Source organism: Thalassophryne amazonica, chromosome 14, assembly GCF_902500255.1.
Source record: "Thalassophryne amazonica chromosome 14, fThaAma1.1, whole genome shotgun sequence".
Taxonomy (NCBI): Eukaryota; Metazoa; Chordata; class Actinopteri; order Batrachoidiformes; family Batrachoididae; genus Thalassophryne; species Thalassophryne amazonica.
This window is the reverse complement of record NC_047116.1, coordinates 3,439,835-3,458,254: the sequence shown is the minus strand read 5'-3', so window position 1 is coordinate 3,458,254 and position 18,420 is coordinate 3,439,835. Positions and strand designations below refer to the sequence as shown.

The 18,420-nt window shown below is 42.4% G+C and overlaps 1 protein-coding gene across 1 annotated transcript in view; it reads right to left on the bottom strand.

Moving 5' to 3' along the window:
- The window catches only part of si:dkey-230p4.1 (trichohyalin), a 109,000-nt gene that overhangs the window by 65,708 nt on the left and 24,872 nt on the right, over positions 1 to 18,420 (bottom strand). The window contains exons 8-14 of the mRNA XM_034187250.1: positions 16,880 to 17,194; positions 6,557 to 6,683; positions 5,136 to 5,264; positions 4,913 to 5,061; positions 3,155 to 3,304; positions 2,994 to 3,072; positions 2,058 to 2,135 (exon numbers count right to left, since the gene is read on the bottom strand). Coding sequence (XP_034043141.1) covers positions 2,058 to 2,135; positions 2,994 to 3,072; positions 3,155 to 3,304; positions 4,913 to 5,061; positions 5,136 to 5,264; positions 6,557 to 6,683; positions 16,880 to 17,194 — 1,027 coding nt within the window. The remainder of the gene's footprint in view (positions 1 to 2,057; positions 2,136 to 2,993; positions 3,073 to 3,154; positions 3,305 to 4,912; positions 5,062 to 5,135; positions 5,265 to 6,556; positions 6,684 to 16,879; positions 17,195 to 18,420) is intronic.

The following is an 18,420-nucleotide window of genomic DNA, read 5'->3' as shown; positions in this document are numbered from 1 at the left end:
TCAGTTGCAGCAATAGACATGGCATCTTCTTCCTGCTGAGCAACTACATCGGTCTCATCAGCCTCATTAGGGACAACAGGAACTGTTACGGCATCCCTATGCTGTAGATTCAGAAACAAGGACTTAATCTGAGCAAACAGAAGTCAACGTTTCAACCTTTTCAGCCAAAGCATAGTCATGAGTAACCATCTTAGCAGAAGGGGTCCCTGCATGTGGGCGTTTACGGCACTTTGATTCCTTCCTGGGGCTGGAGGCCAATGTCCCACTAGGCATCCCACTTTCCAATGCTACGAATCTAGCAGACCTCTCTGCCAGTGGCATTCTGGCACAATTAAGGCAGGCATCACCAGTCAGGGCTTCCCCTCAGGTGTCCGATCCCAAGACATGAGGGGCAAAACATATGTCCATCACCTGGGCCCAAGGGAGCCAAACAGGTACTACAGCCATGCAACAAAGGCCCTGACAACATTGTGAACTGTGTGCAGATGGCTAACACAAGCCCTGACGATTACAGATAGAAAAACAAAGCGTGAATCACACGCAGTGTAAATAGTAACACAAGGCATGGAGCGTGGAACACTCACAGCCACAGACTTAACACGAGACATGAAGTGTGAAGCACTCACAGCCACAATCTTAACACGAGGCACGGAGCGTGAAGCACTCACAGCCACAGACTTAACATGAGACATGAAGTGTGAAGCACTCACAGCCACAATCTTAACACGAGGCACGGAGCGTGAAGCACTCACGGCCACAGTAATAACACGATGCACACAGCTGAAATACTCACAGCCCAAGTGCTAAGTCACTTACAGAAATGACAACAGTAGGTGCTAGCGGAGCTGTTGAACTTAGTAAAATGGGGGCAGCGCAGAAGAAAGTACTTCAAGGAGTGGAAAACACTTACGGCAAGCCCAACACAGTACACTATACTGGTTCTGATACACACACTACCACGTAGTTAACAGGGTTAGCGACACAACTAAACGAGTAGCCAGCTTTTGTCGAAACAACACAGCTAAAGGGTTAGTGGCTAGCAGCTAATGACTTCAACTGTACACAGAGGAAAATACTCAGCAGGGCAGCGGCGAAGGCGCGCACCTAGCGAGGAAGGTGTACTCATGACAGGCAAATCAAAGAATACAAAACAGTGAAGCCGTGTCTCACAGCCTCTGGAGGACATGTGCAGTGCATGTAGCTCCAACCGAAAGTGGGTTGCAAGGCTACAAGCGAGAGCGGCAATCGTAGCTAAATGCGTTCTCACCTCTTCAGAATGCGAGAATGTAGAAAAGAAGCGAGCGCTGGGTGCGTCTGGCATATAAAGACAACCAGTGACGTCACCCAGGTCACATCCAATGGTGTGAATTTGTTGGTATATATTTTCGACCTCTCTGTGATTGTGCACATGTAGTTATCCAGGTGCTAAAGCATCACCCTCTGGCGGTCAGTAGGAATGAAATAGAAACAGATTTCCACTCACACAGGGTAACTGTTTTTACTGCGACCGACTGATCAAATTCATCGAAGTGAACGAGCAGCAGATCGTAAACCACGAAAACGGCATAAAAAACCCTCCTCCATGTAGGACAAACCCAATTAAAACAGTTTAAAACAGTTAGTTAAAACAGAAGTGAACCGTCTGTCCGGTTGGCTGGTGACTGACAGACAGATGGGAAAAGATTCCCACAATTACAGATGCTGTCTGTTGATGCTCTTCAGGCACCGGCAGAGTATTTAATGTTAACTTAAATGCATCAGCAAAAATGTACAATTAAAAATCCACTTTATTTTAATCTTTCTCCACATTTCTATCGGAAACAACAGATATGTTATTTTTGTCTTCATCAATTGTCCAGCATCCCAATATTTTCAGGAAGAAATACTTTTTATAATGTTGTCTGGTGTTATCTGTATAATAATTATGTTGATAAAGCTCTGAACAGCTGCTGGCAGATGAATGATCTACCGCAACATCATTATGTCGGCAGATATTCGGGGTCTGGACTTGATCCTTTACCCTCCTGCAAATCGACTGTTGTGTGTCTGTCGTTTACCTTCTGCAGAGTGTCTCTGACATCAGCGGCTTCCGCTTCTGCTCTCTGCCTGTCCAGCTGCTCTTTCTCTATCGCCACCTACAGGACACAGAAGGAATTACGGAGAGAGAGAGAGAGAGAGAGAGAGAGAGAGAGAGAGAGAGAGAGAGGAGAGAGAGAGAGAGAGAGAGAGGAGAGAGAGAGAGGAGAGAGAGAGAGAGAGAGAGAGAGAGAGACGAAGAGAGTTGAGCTAGATTTCTGGGAGGCAGATACAAAACCTGAATTAGGAACTAAAAAAAGCCCTCTTGATATATCTGCTGATATAAACATAATGTCAATGATTTCTAAGATTTCATTATCAAACCCTGATGACAAAAAATGCTTCATGTTTTACAGCCTAGTGGGCACTGCTGGAGGTGTGGTAGGCCTACTGTAGAGCCTAGCAGGTGCTAACACCTACATGAAAATAACCAACAACCAACCAGCCTTCACTCTGACTGGCAGCTGCTGTGTGTCACATCACTCAGCATTTGCATGAAATAGATTTCTCAGCTTTTGTTGCCCACCTGGCGGTGCAGTGACCTCATCTGTCATCGCTGTAAAACGCCCACTCTGACTGAAAATGAATGGCAACTGGTCGCCTTGACTCTGCTTCTTGTAGCTAATGTGACCAAGGGATGATGGGGTTCCAGCCATGCTTGATGCTGTGCAACTGCCCTCTACTGGCCAAGCTACATGATGACACCTTTCCTAACAGCCAGTGTTTTCTACATTGCTTATCTGGTAAAATAAAAGTTTTAATTTTAGCAAAGATAACGACATGTTTGTGGAAGGCTCATATCAGCCGATATTATCAGTCAGATTCTCGTTATCAGTGTAGGATCATGACAGACACTGAATAAAGCTGGAACAGCACCCCTTCCTGTAACTGGCATGTTGTTATGAAGTCAGTCAGACCTTCAGACTGTGGATCTCCATGTGGTGACGAGTTTCTTGGTCAGACAGTTGGATGCTATCAAAGAGTTCGTGTTCAGCTCTGAAAAATACAAAAAAAAGTGATAAGTGACTAAGATAAACGCATGTGAGATAAATACGGTGTAGCAGAGAACTCAACACACCGTTTGAGCATGTCGCTCTCCAGCTGCCTGCTCCTCTCCTCCTGTCGCTCCGTCTCTCGCCTCAGTCTGCTGTTCTCCTTCTTCACCTCCTCCTCACTCCTCAGTACCTGCTCTAGCTGCACACGCAGAGAGGACAGCTCCTCCTGCTGCCTGACAGATGAACAACAAGCAGCCTTCAGATCACTCATTCATAGAATAATCTTACAATAACACGATAACAGAGTAAGTTACAGTGACGTACGGGGTACCGCGGGGTTGTGTTCTAGGCCCAATCTCATTCTGTGTGTCGCATCTCTTGATCGGGTTATACAGAGCTACAGGAGGACTTTCAGAGTTACACTGATGACCTGCAGGTGTGCCTGTCTGTTTTTGTTGGTGGGATCTCTCACAATGTAAATACTGGCTGTGTGTCTGACTGCAGTGGAAAAATTGGATGTCATCTTAATTTTGGACTTCTGAACACAGGTAAGACCGAGATGACTGACATGGGTCCTGCTGAATCATCTGCATGAAGATAGTCAGAGGTGCAGTAAATGGAATTCTGTATCTCTCCATCTAACATCAACATGACAGCCTTATCGACTCCTGAAGGATCTACGGCCTTGGTGAAGGAATTTGACTTCCCCTTCTTATCTATCTACCCCACCCCCCTCCAGCCTGCTGTTGCCTAGCAACACCAGACTTTACGCACACATGGACAGAAACTCCACAAACTTAACTCATCTGCATACAACGCACATCTCCCTCCCTCCATCCCTACTACCCCAGCCCTGTGTCTCTCCACTCCCCTTACCCTGGCCTCCTCCCTGTCACCCTGGAGGCAGTGCGGCTTTTGCTGCTGCAGCCTTCAGCTCCCCAAGCTGGGTGGTGCAGCTCCTCCTGCTGCAGCCTTCACCCACTTTGCCTCCATTCGGATGACAGACTGCTTCAAGTTTAGTGCACATAAACAATGTCAAATGTATATGTGTTGTCTTTAATTCTGATGTGTGCCATTATTACAGTAAACAAGTAATAATTGTGGATTAATTGGTGTATTTTGTCTTAAGTAATTGGAGTGCAAACATAATTTCATTGTTGTTGCATTCGTGTAATAACAATGACAATAAACCTCATCTCATCTCTGTCGGCAAACATACGACAGTCGGATACTGTGGAGACTTAAATCATGTTTACAGACTCATTTGTTTTACTTGTTTTATCATTAGTTTTATTGTGTTATGTGTTTTTATTATTGTGTTCTTTTATGGTTTTGTCTTTTTATTGTGTTTTAAAATGTATAATTCAGTTTTCTCTGTTTTTATTATGCTGTGTGAAGCACCTTGAGGCGATCTCACTGTGAATTGGCGCCATATAAATGAATAAATTTGAAATTTGAATCTCATCTGATCTAATCTCAGCTCTCATCTCTCTCATGAAGAGTCAGCAGGAAGCTCAGAAAGCTCATTTCCATTCAGGAAACGTTGCAGAACTGTAACGCTGAGCTACCAACTCGTGCATGTGTGTCTCCAGAACTCATTACTGTGTTAGGAAGAGTTCACCTGTGGAGGTTTTTTGTTCTGTGCCGTTTCCAAAGTCTTTGTGTGAACTCACTGCGATGTTTGTCAGCTTCGATGATGTTTCAGTAAAAAGTAAAAATCAGACAAAAAAGTTTTGCTAAAATCCACTTTTTGAGGTATCTGAGTTACAGAAAAGCCATTCAATGTGACTGATCACGTAATCTGTATGTGTGTGTGTGTGTGTGTGTGTATACGTGTGTACCTGGTCAGAGTGTCCCGTGTGTGCGTAAGCTCCAGCTGCGTGCGCCGAGTGTGCGTGTGCTCCTCCTGGTTCTCCTCCTCCAGTCGACTCAGCCTGGACTGCAGCGCCGCTTTATCGTCCGCAAGCTGGCGGGCAGAGAGCTCCGCCCCCTGACGCACGCAGGGAACAACACTGAGCTGCACAAGCACCAGCTGAACCTGCACAATCCCGAGCCGTCACTCACCTGCAGTTCCTGCTGCTTCCACTCAAAGGTGCTCTCAGCCTGAGCCAGCACAGACAGCAGGGACGACAAACTCAGGACGCCGTCCTCCGGGACGCCGGCCACCAAACTGCTGCTACGCAGGGCTCTGGACTGAAGAGTGTGTGTGTTAAATTCTTTTGAACAGAACATGCAGGCTCAGGCTTTCTATGTGCCTGACGTCATTTCGGCTGCACTAGTCATTTGTCTTTGTCTTTTTTTCCCCAGTGTGCCCGTGAACTGGAATAAACCGGTATGGAAAATGAATGAAAATCTGACATGTTACAACTTATATTTTCACTTGAGGTCATTTCATTTCAACGTGTCAACATCTGATAGACAGCGTGATGCATAGTAAATATTCACACCTGTACACTGCAAGAGCTTTTAGAGAACACTTAACTGAGCTGCCTCGCCAAGTTAGCTAGCTAACTAAATGGAATGGTAAATGGACTGCAACTATATCACACACACGGCATTTACAAAATGTCAGTGATGGCAGTTTTCTATGCATTTACTCTATTGGATGGGAGTGGGAATAGCATCCAACTATCACATTCGCTATTCACTGCACTAAATGACACTTAAACAGAATTTTCAGTTTTGCAAATGGCTTTTTTTAACAAATAAAAAAGACATTTACAAATACACATTTATTTGCAAAAACCAACACACGTTACAGTAACTTGTGTGTTGGTTTTTTTTTCACAAATAAATAAACCAACCAACCAATGATGAAGAGTCTCATTTTCCCCTTAATGCCTTTTGGGATCTGTGAGTGTTACAATGCTCAAACCTTCAGAATTAGTGCATGACTTTAAAACTAAAAGATATGTGTGATATTCTCACTTTGTAAAAATGACAGAGTTGATGTTAATGTCCATAAACTGTCCAGAATTAGTTTGGTTTTTAAAATCAAACCATAAATCAAACCTGCTCTGTTTTTGATGCCTTCTGCCACACGACTGGGGCACTGTATGTTGAAAGTAAATGACTTCCTTACAGCAGTGGGTAGGGCGCACAACGACAGAAGCTCTGACTCGTTTGTGTTGGGTTTGTGATGGCCTTTGATTTTACTCAGAAACATAGGCGGTGCTTAAACTCAAAACTGGCTTGTCAGTAGTTGACAGTGTTTTGGAGTCAATACTAAAAGTTAGCGCTTAGCTGTAGCTTCCGCTAAATGTCTTATTGGTTTATCGGTTTAGCGTTGTGAAAGTTAACTTTTCAGTTAGCAGATTAGTGGTTATCAAAACTAACTTTCTGGTTAGCTGTACCCACCACTGACCTCAGCATCACTTCTTCCACTGTGGGACACAAGTCCATCAGTGCTGGTGTATTCATAGTTTTGTTTAATATAAAAAAGTGACAAAAGATTTTCAACTTGGCGTTTTTTTGCCCAGACTCACCAGTCTGACTGCAGCCTGACTGACAGACTGAAGACTACGCTCCATTTCTCTGTGTCTCTCCAGCTCCAGCTCTCTCTGCTCTTTCTGTCCATCATCGGCCTGCAGCAAACCAGACAGCTCTGAAATCCTGTGAGTGAGAGACAGTGACAGAGGGACAGAGCAATAAGGAGACAGAGAGAGAGAACACAGAGTTTGACTGGCGTTGCATTGGCTTGTGTACTAGATCTGGGCCAGTATCCACAAAGATTCTCAGAGTCCTCTCAGAGAGCTCCCAACTTAGTAATAATAATTTAATGTCATGATCAGGGTTCTAGCTAGAACCATTTTAGTGCCGGGTAAATTATGTGATCTCAGCTGAAGTCTTGGGGTGCAGGGGCTCCCGGCTGGGGTAAAGAGGCCAAAGTACCCTGAAGGTATAGGATTTTAAAACTCTAAAATGTTATACACAAGCCCTATTTTAACCAATTTTGAGTGGTTTTATGGCTCGGTCACACAGCATACGATGATTCCTGAATGAAGGGAATAAAGTAAAAAAGTCACAAATCGTTGAGAAAAGGTGGACGAACGAGCTTTATTACCGAATAGCCTGTGAATCAAGAGCGCAAAAGGGATGAAACAGGAACAAAACGAAACCGAAGTCAACGTTGATCTCGACACGAAACGCACCTGGAGCCACTGCATGTCTGCATCTTGGCGCTGGGATGGAGCTCAGCTGCAAACAGAAGCGCATGATCCGACCCACTGTGGAGATCTGTGCGCATGTCGGTGGATCCACCTGCTCTGGTTCCTCGTCCAGAACAAAAGAGGGATCATCTCCTTCATCATCAGAATCCTCACTGTCTGGTTCAGACTCTAATGACACACTGCGTGCTCCAATTTAAAAAACAAAACACCACCACACACGCTAAATACTCCACCAAAATAATACACACTGCAAACACGTACACCCGAAATGCGTACGAGAGAGAGAGAGAGAGAGAGAGAGAGAGAGACCTGTCACCTTCTGCCTTTTTTTAAAAACCCTGCTGTTTGGGTTGACCTCACGCAAGCACAGGCACTGTGTATGTGGATCAGACACACACACATGCACGCACTTCACCTTCTCTCCAGCTGATCACACTGGGTTTTCTATTTTCATGTCACACCTCTGTGGATCAAAGCTGTTCACACTCAAATGTCCACTGCAGCTTTTTGGAAACGGGCGCCTTTAAACTGTAAAATAAACCTTAAACTTATGAATGTGTTAACATATACCGACACAGACACTGTGGATTTTAATGAAACATTTTAATGGAGACGTTTGCAGCTGAGACATGTAGAAAATTAGAAATACAAAGTCTGTTAGAAAAGTAATGGACCTTTTTATTTTTTGCAAAAACTATATGGATTTGAATCATGTGTGACTGCATCAACCAAGCTTGAACCTTCGTGCGCATGCGTGAGTTTTTTCACGCATTTTGTTGTGTGCCCTGTGCCTCCGTCCTGACGCGCGAAATCCTCCGCACGTCTTTTCATGCCGAAAAAGTGCTGATGTCAAACTCTGCCATTTCTGTGGTAGTCAGGCGACGTCCTGGATAAACAAAGCGTTCACTTTGGAAATGAACGGCACATTCCACTGTTATAGGAGTTTTTTGTCATGAAAAGATGTGCAGAGGAATTTGTGCGTCGGGACGGAGGCGCAGGGCACAGAACAAAAAGCAACGCTGTGATGAAGCCTCACAAGACATGTTGTAGCATGTCCAGCTCGTCCACAATTTCTCGGATAATCACACGACTGAAAAGCCACCGAAAGCTGTCTGAATTTTCCGAATGGTGCAAGAGCTGAGCATGTTAGGGCATGTCCTGTGAGACCAACACGGAGGTGCTTTCGTCACGCGCCATGAGCGGCTCCGTGGCAAATTTCTCCGCTCAGTTCCTGTAACAGTGGAATGTGCCGAAAAAGTGCTATGTCCAGCTGTCTTGCCATTTCTCTGGTAGTCAGACGACGTCCCGGATCAACACAGCGTTCACTTTGAAAATGATCTGGTCGTTTCAGCCTGTCGATCGCCGCTCGGTGCACAGCGCGCCCTCAGCCGCTGTGGGCCGTCTTTAATCCAGTTGTAATTGTCCTTAATCTGTGTGATCCCCATAAGATCTTCACCGAAAGCCATCTGAATTTTCCAAATGGTTTCCACTTGGCTGTCTCTCACACTTTCTGAAAAATTTTTGATGAAGCAAAGCGGCAGTCGATCAGCCAATTTCCTGACAATGACAATCCGACAAGGGGGCTGGACCACTCCTCCCACAAGGCGTGCTCACAGGCGAATGACGCAACCGACAGGCGTGAAAAAACTCACGCATGCGCACGAAGGTTCAAGCTTGGCTGATGCAATCACACATGATTCAAATCCATATGGTTTTTGCAAAAAATAAAAAGGTCCGTTACTTTTCTAACAGACCTCATATAGGTGTTATTTCTTTAATTATGTGGTCAAAATTGCTAAATAAAACAAAAGTACGACAGTATAAGCTTGAAATGATCGAATTGGCACATTTTTCAGCAATTCAGCATTTCAGTTCATTTTTTGGACAATCCGTGCCGGGCGGGAGAGGAAATTTGAACCCGAGAGCCGGGAGGAAATTTTCAGTGCTGGGTGGTACTGCCTGGCACTTGTTGCACAGCTTCAAAATGTTTGAATGAACCTCAGTCACATGCTGATTATGATACTGATTATTGTTGTTTATTCTCCACGCTGTGAGAAGCTCTGGTATGTGCTGTAATCCAAAGCAAGAGCAGAGATTGTAGCTGCGAGATGCGCGCACACGCGCGAGCGAACCGTCAAGCAATGCAGAGATGTCTGGAGTTCTACTTGATGTTGACATGTCCTGTCTCCTTTTTTGTCCTTTTTTTTTTTTTTAACTGTGATGTGAGAGTTTGAGCAGAGAACAAGGAACTAATGCCTGAAGCCAGACTTTTTTTTTTCTTTTAATTGTTCACATGTGCACGCGTGAACGAACATCCATGAGTGGACTCGAGATGTCCGGACTTTTTACTGGATATTTCTGGCAATCAGTCTGCATTTTTTTTTTTTTTTCAGCATGTAGTTTTTACTGCATTGAGTACACGGTATAAAAACAATCCTGTGTGATTTATACTGCGGGAACAACGGAACACAGCAGGAATCATAAATTGGCTCCGAGTCACGCCGGGTAACGCCTCTTTGCCCCAAGTTACGCCTCTTTGCCCGGCTTGCGCTGGAACCACTTCCTTTCTGCGTCGAGCACAGGACGCCAAAAAAATTAAACGGGTTTAATTTTTCGGCACCCGACTTGCTTCCTCCTTTGCGCCCTTGCGCTGTTGTGGCGCCGAGTTGCATCGTCTGGGCACTGAGTTGCTTCCACATGGCGTTGTCATAATGACGCACGGCACAACCGGGAGCAACCCTGGTGTGAAAGGGGCTTTAAGGAGAGACAGACAAAGCATAAAAATGCAAAACCTGAACACAAAGGTACATAAAAGGGTGGTGGGGGGGCGGGGTATAGTCTTGATTCTAGGGGATCTGGGGGTTCTTCCCCAGAACATTTTTAAAAGAACAAGTCAAATTTTGTGTATTCTGGTGAATTTTAATCAGTATGAAGCTCTCTGAAACAAATAAAAGTCACTTCAAACTGTCAAGTAAAAACACAGTATTGATTATGGGGGGGTCTGGGGGTGCTCATCCAGAAATGTTTTAAAAGAGCAAGTCAAATTTTGTATATTCTAGTGAATTTTAATGGGTTTGAAACCCTCTGAAACAAAGAAAAGTCATTTCAAACTGTCAAGTAAAAACACATTCTTGATTTTTTTTTTTTTTTTTTTTTTCAGTCTGCGTGCCAAATAAATTCATTCATTCATTCATTAATTATGGGGGTTTGGGGGTGCTCCCCCAGAAATTTTTTTAAAAAGCAAGTTAAATTTTGTATATTCTGGTGAATTTTAATGGGTCTGAAACCCTCTAAAACAAAGAAAACTCATTTCAAACTGTCAAGTAAAAACACATTATTGATTTTTTTTTTTTTCAGTCTGTGTGCCAAATAAATTAATTCATTCATTCATTATGGGGGTTTGGGGGTGCTCCCCCAGAAATAAAAAAAAAAAAGCAAGTTAAATTTTGTATATTCTGGTGAATTTTAATGGGTCTGAAACCCTCTAAAACAAAGAAAACTCATTTCAAACTGTCAAGTAAAAACACTGATTTTTTTTTTTCAGTCTGTGTGCCAAATAAATTAATTCATTCATTCATTATGGGGGTCTGGGGGTGCTCCCCAGAAATTTTTTTAAAAAGCACGTTAAATTTTGTATATTCTGGTGAATTTTAATGGGTATGAAGCCCTCTGAAACAAAGACGACTCACATCAAACTGTCAAGTAAAAATTCTTTGTCTTCTGTAGTATTTTGATCGGTTCTAATCCGGTAAATGCGCCAAAAGGGTGCTGTGTCACTGGCTGTACAATCAATAAAATACAAAATTAGGGCCTAAAACAATTGACAAAGTTGTTCTGCTGTGCACAAAGTAACACTGTCACCTGTATTGAAAACACATGCGCACTGAGAAACTCAAAACTGGCTTATTCACATTTAATCTGTAAAATGCTCTCACTCGTAAAACAAACTAGGGCTGCAACTAACGATTATTTTAGTAATCGATTAATCTGTCAATTATTTTTTCAATTAATCATTTTTTATTTTTTGTTTTTACTTAGATGTGAGTTTTGCCATTATTCCTTTGAGTTATAATTAAAAGGCCTTTATCACGCAACATCAATGTTTCACCTTGTAACAAAGTTATGATGTTATATTCTAGTCAAAAACATGCCTGGAGTAGTGTTTTGTTTTATTTTACACATACATACATCACTGACACACCACAAAGAGATTTCCATCAGGTTTAACCCGATCATGAGCATTTTTAGATGCCTACAGCAAATATCTCAACAACTGACAACATATTACAGCAAGAGTCCACAAAAGTATTTTAAAGGGCTGACTAAAGTATAATATGTGATCTTTAATAAGATATTTTCATGAAAAAAGACAAAAATGTGCAGTTTACTGCATTTTATTTTTTTTCTTGTGTAAAAACACAGCTCAGATGTGGTTTGACCAAAACAAATTGTCATTAAACTTAAATAAAACAGGGATGAAGTGGAGTCACTCGGTGTTCACAGGAAACAGCTACTGTGTTTATTGCTATATTTATTTATTTATGTTCATTGTTAGTTGGTTTTATCATTTCTGGGTTTTTTTTCAGGTTCTTTTTGTCTTTCTCTAAAATTGTATTGTAGCAATATTAGTTATTATTACTATTATTGTTGTTGCTATTATTATTAATATAAAAATAAAAAATATTACAATTTGTAATACGTTTGACTCTTTTACGACAACAAACGCTGAGCCATTAATTATACAGAAAACAAATGTACACAACGAGCTGAGATGCAAACAGCTTAATGCTAACTTTAGCATTGAAAACGCGATAGACATGCTAACACGTTAGCATCTGTCCCGTTTTTAAGTTATAAAATACATCTATCAACTGTTTCAGAAGACCATGTTAAACCAACAGGTTGGTTTAACATAAAAAGGTAAAATATTACTCAGAGATACATGCTCTTTAGGGTTTTAGCAGGGAAAAATTAAGACAAAGCGAAATAAAACAAAGAACCGAAGCAGAGCCAAAGCCACACCCCGCTCTACTTGGGGAAGGTCTGCCAACGAAGACGGACAGGAGAAGGACCGTGGCTCATGGCAAGCAGTAAACAGAGCAGAGAGGAGTGAAAATTCACACAGTCCCTTCCTCTGCGGTGCGGCGCCTCCATGCTGACACTGCTGCTGGTTTGATTAGCGCAGAACGGGATGCTGCTTTGAAATGAGCGCATCATATTTGGGCCCCAAAACATGCATGACACCACGTGCGTGCGTATGTGTGGTTAAATTTTCCAAATGACGGAAATCCGCCATGGTGACGGAGAACTTTAACCCATGGTTTATTGTTTGAACTTTTTTGTTGTCCAGTCTTTCACACAAGACCTCAAATTACCTTTATAAAGTGTCAAAACAGTTGTTTATCATAGTTTGCTGTGTGTTTTGAATAAATGTGTGTGGAAAATTATTTTCCGCTTTATTTTATCCTTTCTTATTTCTGATTGTAAACCTTTATTACACTTATAGAACACAACAAAAGCATATGTATTATGAAAGAACAGGTTGTCCTGAAAAAAAGAGGCATAAAACTTGATTGTGGGATGCAGGGAGAGCTGTTAACAGCAATAATAAAACATTTATGCCAGGCGAGTGAACGGTCCAAAAAATGCCCTCGGACCCCAGAGGATTAAACCCTACGTATCAGCCCGCAGTGGTGGGCACAGTTCCACTAATCCGCTAACCGCTAAGCAAATGTTTTCATTATGGGATTAGCTTTTCAGATAACTTTGAAAACCATCAATGGATCAATTATCTTCCGATAAATTTTGGTCCAATAATTTTTAGACTGCTTATTTTTGCAGATGTAATGAATAAAGCTTTAACAGTTAAAAACATTTGATATCAAAGACTTTAGTGCCTACCTGTTAAATGTTTTGTAGCAGACATACAGTTATATTCTCTGCAAACAGAGGAGAGCTGGTTTCAGGAGAAACCGCTCTATCCTCTGCAGTCAGAGGAGAGCTGGTCACAGAAAAGAAAGAAAGTGAGAGGAAAAAAGCGCTCATTTCTCTTGACACCATACTAACTTGCAGGCAATAATCACCCAAGTCATCCAGAGGCATAACGTTTTAACTTATTTTAAAATTAAGAGTTAAATTTTTAACCAAACTAATTTTGGAAAAGTTATTTAAATTAATGTTAAGTAATTAAGTTTTATAAAGTGAAAATATCAGCTATGTTTTAGTTTTAAAGTAATGCACTAATTTTGAAGGTTTTAGTGTGGACATGCTGTCTCCACGGTGCATTATGGGTAAAAGTTCACGACAGGAGAAATGCATTTGAGATGCTCTGATCAGGCTCCACACAGACAACAGCATTAAACTCTTTGTACATTGTACCTAAAACTCTCGTGAATATATTCTCCGGGTTTATAGACGTTATTGTGTTTTTTTTATGTAAAAACTCCAGAAGCAGCTCAGGTTGCTTCACTATCATTTTCAATTGGAATCATTGTGCGCTGCAATCGCTTCCTCTTTGCTTTTTAACATCCTGCTTATTGTCCTTTACAACACTGTTTGTCCTGTTTGTTCCAGACTAATATATATGTCTGAAATTCAGTTTGCGTTTATTAAATTCCACACAGATTAAATGTAGCAGACATGGATTATTTATTCGGAATATTTGTTTTAGCAAATTTTCAGGGTCTCTACTGCCATCTACTGGCCAGTAGTGTTCACGGCAGCATTCGCCCTAAGTACTGAGATACCCCATAATGCTTTGTGCACCAGAGAGTTGCTGCAGCTGATGAAAAGAAATAAGAATGCACATTTTGGTTGTACACTCAACAAAAATATAAACGCAACACTTTTGGTTTTGCTCCCATTTTGTATGAGATGAACTCAAAGATCTAAAACTTTTTCCACATACACAATATCACCATTTCCCTCAAATACTGTTCACAAACCAGTCTAAATCTGTGATAGTGAGCACTTCTCCTTTGCTGAGATAATCCATCCCACCTCACAGGTGTGCCATATCAAGATGCTGATTAGACACCATGATTAGTGCACAGGTGTGCCTTAGACTGCCCACAATAAAAGGCCACTCTGAAAGGTGCAGTTTTATCACACAGCACAATGCCACAGATGTCGCAAGATTTGAGGGAGCATGCAATTGGCATGTTGACAGCAGGAATGTCAACCAGAGCTGTTGCTCGTGTATTGAATGTTCATTTCTCTACCATATGCCGTCTCCAAAGGCGTTTCAGAGAATTTGGCAGTATATCCAACCAGCCTCACAATCGCAAACCACGTGTAACCACACCAGCCCAGGACCTCCACATCCAGCATGTTCACCTCCAAGATCGTCTGAGACCAGCCGCTCGGACAGCTGCTGAAACAATCGGCTTGCATAACCAAAGAATTTCTGCACAAACTGTCAGAAACCGTCTCAGGGAAGCTCATCTGCATGCTCGTCGTCCTCATCGGGGTCTCGACCTGACTCCAGTTCGTCGTCGTAACCGACTTGAGTGGGCAAATGCTCACATTCGCTGGCGTTTGGCACGTTGGAGAGGTGTTCTCTTCACGGATGAATCCCGGTTCACACTGTCCAGGGCAGATGGCAGACAGCATGTGTGGCGTCGTGTGGGTGAGCAGTTTTCTGATGTCAATGTTGTGGATCGAGTGGCCCATGGTGGCGGTGGGGTTATGGTATGGGCAGGCATCTGTTATGGACAAAGAACACAGGTGCATTTTATTGATGGCATTTTGAATGCACAGAGATACCGTGATGAGATCCTGAGGCCCATTGTTGTGCCAATCCAAGAACATCACCTCATGTTGCAGCAGGATAATGCACGGCCCCATGTTCCAAGGATCTGTACACAATTCTTGGAAGCTGAAAATGTCCCAGTTCTTGCATGGCCGGCATACTCACCGGACATGTCACCCATTGAGCATGTTTGGGATGCTCTAGACCGGCGTATACGACAGCGTGTACCAGTTCCTGCCAATATCCAGCAACTTCGCACAGCCATTGAAGAGGAGTGGACCAACATTCCACAGGCCACAATTGACAACCTGATCAACTCTATGCGAAGGAGATGTGTTGCACTGCATGAGGCAAATGGTGGTCACACCAGATACTGACTGGTATCCCCCCCAATAAAACAAAACTGCACCTTTCAGAGTGGCCTTTTATTGTGGGCAGTCTAAGGCATACCTGTGCACTAATCATGGTGTCTAATCAGCATCTTGATATGGCACACCTGTGAGGTGGGATGGATTATCTCAGCAAAGGAGAAGTGCTCACTATCACAGATTTAGACTGGTTTGTGAACAATATTTCAGGGAAATGGTGATATTGTGTATGTGGAAAAAGTTTTAGATCTTTGAGTTCATCTCGTACAAAATGGGAGCAAAACCATTTGCGTTTATATTTTTGTTGAGTGTATAATGTTCATTCACAATTGTTGTCGTGGATTCTCTCTGTGCTGTTTAAACTGCAGCAACGCTGTGGCGTGCAAAGGATTAAGGGTTAGCATCTGGGTGCCAGTAGATGGCAGTGTTCTATGCATTTTGGCCCCGGTTATAGCAGATGGTTGTCTAATCACAACTTGACTTTTGGCTTTTGCAAATGGCTTTTTTTTTTTTTTACATATGGAAAATGACATATTTTACAAAAGCACATTTATATGTAAACAGCAACACACACGTCACATTAACATATTGGTTTTTACACAGAATGAATGAGTCAACCAATCAGTGTTAGTGGAGGCTCATTTTAGCCATAATCCCTTTGGCATCTGTGTGTGTTTGTTACAAAACTTCAGAATTAGTGCATTATATAAAATTAAAAGACATGTAATATGTTTTAACTTTGTACAAATGACAGAATTGTCATTAATGGAGTTATTCTATCCGGATTAATTTGATTTATAAATCAAAAGCATAAGTCAAAACTGCTTTATTTTCCAAGACCTCTGCCTCACGGTGGGACTGCTGTATGTTGATAAGGAATAATGACTTTTTTTATTTTTTGTGGCAACCTGGTGGTCAGGCCCCTTTTGTAGTGGTAGAGTTGAGCTTAACGTCTCTCAGCTGTTTCACTGCTGTAAAATACGTAGCAAACCGCTGACTGATTTTACGGCACAATTGTAGCGCAAAGTGCCAGAGAGACTTTTCTTTAGCCATGACAAGTAATTAGAAAGTATTTTCAGACACAGTTTTTTCCAAAATCAAGAGGCTCTATGTGGATAATTTTTCTTCAGGACATGATGATGAATCCACTAAAAGTAACAAGTAAGACTATATTTATTTTGTGTGTGAATTTAAGCCACATGAGGAATGTGGCTTTCAGCCAATTAATCAACAGCATCAACTGACGTATTCTGACTTATGAGAAAGCCTGTAAATATCCACAACTTAGCAGCATCTTTGTGTAAGCTGCAGTGTTGAAAGCGTGTTAAAAAAGTAGTGTCTTATTACAGCAAAAGCGAAGTTTTGCTGTCAGTGTAAAAAAAAAGAAAAGAAAAAAAGTGACAGCTGGGACTACTGCCACTGTGACCCCGCCCCTGCTGCCACTGTGACCCCGCCCCTGCTGCCACTGTGACCCCGCCCCTGAGCTCATGGCAGACTGAAGGGGAAATGGTTTGTCTTCACCTTTCATTCAACTGCAAAACTTCAGCGTCATGAAGAATCTTCAGCTCTGAAATCTTCCTCTCTCCTTCATCTTTGTGCTCCAGCTCTCCAAAAGACGAGGTTCCGAGGATTGAGGAGGAGAGAAGAGGAGGTGCAGAGGTGGGAGAAGGGAGAACAAGGGTGGAGGAGAGAGGAGGAGGAGGCATAGACAAAAAGGAGAAAGATGGTTTGACAAGAGGAGCAGCGAGCTGCAACGAGGAGGAGGAGAAGGATTCGCAGCGGGAGAGGAGGGAGGAAGCGATCCGGGAGAACTCGCACCTCAGCTGCCACAGGTCCCTGCAGACAGGAGATCACTCTTTGAAGACCCAAAACAACACCAAGAGGCTAAGTGGATTGAAAAAATACAACAGAAAAACAAAGACAAACAACAATTGTAATCAATGAAGAAGAGATCAGAAAGAAAATGAGTGAATACAGTAACTTCAAGGCACCTGGCATCGACAAAATCCCAAATTTTTGGCTGAAAAGACTGACAGCATTACACCAACATTATGCTGTGGCTTTCACAAAAATATTGAACGGAGAAGAGGACACACCAGACTGGCTAACGACAGGGAACACAAGCCTAATTCCAAAGACCAAGGATACACAGCTTCCCAACAAGTACAGACCCATCTGCTACCTAACAACAACGTACAAATGGCTGACAGGAATCATAACTGATGCCATTAATGAACATCTTGACAATGGTGGCTACCTGGAAAATGAACAGAAAGGATGTTCCAAAAGAAGATTAGGAGCTAAAGACCTGTTACTGACAGACAAAGTTATCCTGGAGGACTGCAAAACAAGGCAGAGGAACCTCAGCATGGCTTGGATTGATTACAAAAAGGCATTTGACAGTGTACCACACTCCTGGATCATGAGGTGCTTAGAACTCTACAACATCAATGAGAAAATAAGAACTTTCCTGAGAGCACAAATGAACAAGTGGAACACCACCATGACCCTCAATCACACAGAGGGACAAATAACAATCCCAGACATACGAGTTCAGAGAGGGATACTTCAGGGAGACAGCCTTTCACCTCTCTTATTCTGCTTAATCATGGACCCACTCAGCAAGATCCTGAAGGAGCAAGACATCGGATATGACTTAAGTAAAGACAAAGGAAAGGAAAACCAAAAACTTGTGAACCATCTGTTGTTCATGGACGATTTGAAAATCTATGCCAACACAAAAAACGGACTCACTCAACTCGTGGAAACTGCCCATAAGTTCTCAAAAGACATTGGCATGGAATTTGGACTGGATAAATGCTCAAAATGCACAATGACAAAAGGAAAAAAGACAAAAACCGAAAACATACAATTGGATGAAGGGAGCTACATTGAAGATCTGGCTGCAGACTCCACATACAAATACTTGGGAATTGAACAAAGTAATTCAATTGAACACAAGAAAATGAGAACAAAAACAACAAAAGAATACCTAAACCGCTTAAAAAAGATCTGCAAAACACAGCTGACACCAAAAAATAAAATCACAGCCATAAACCAGT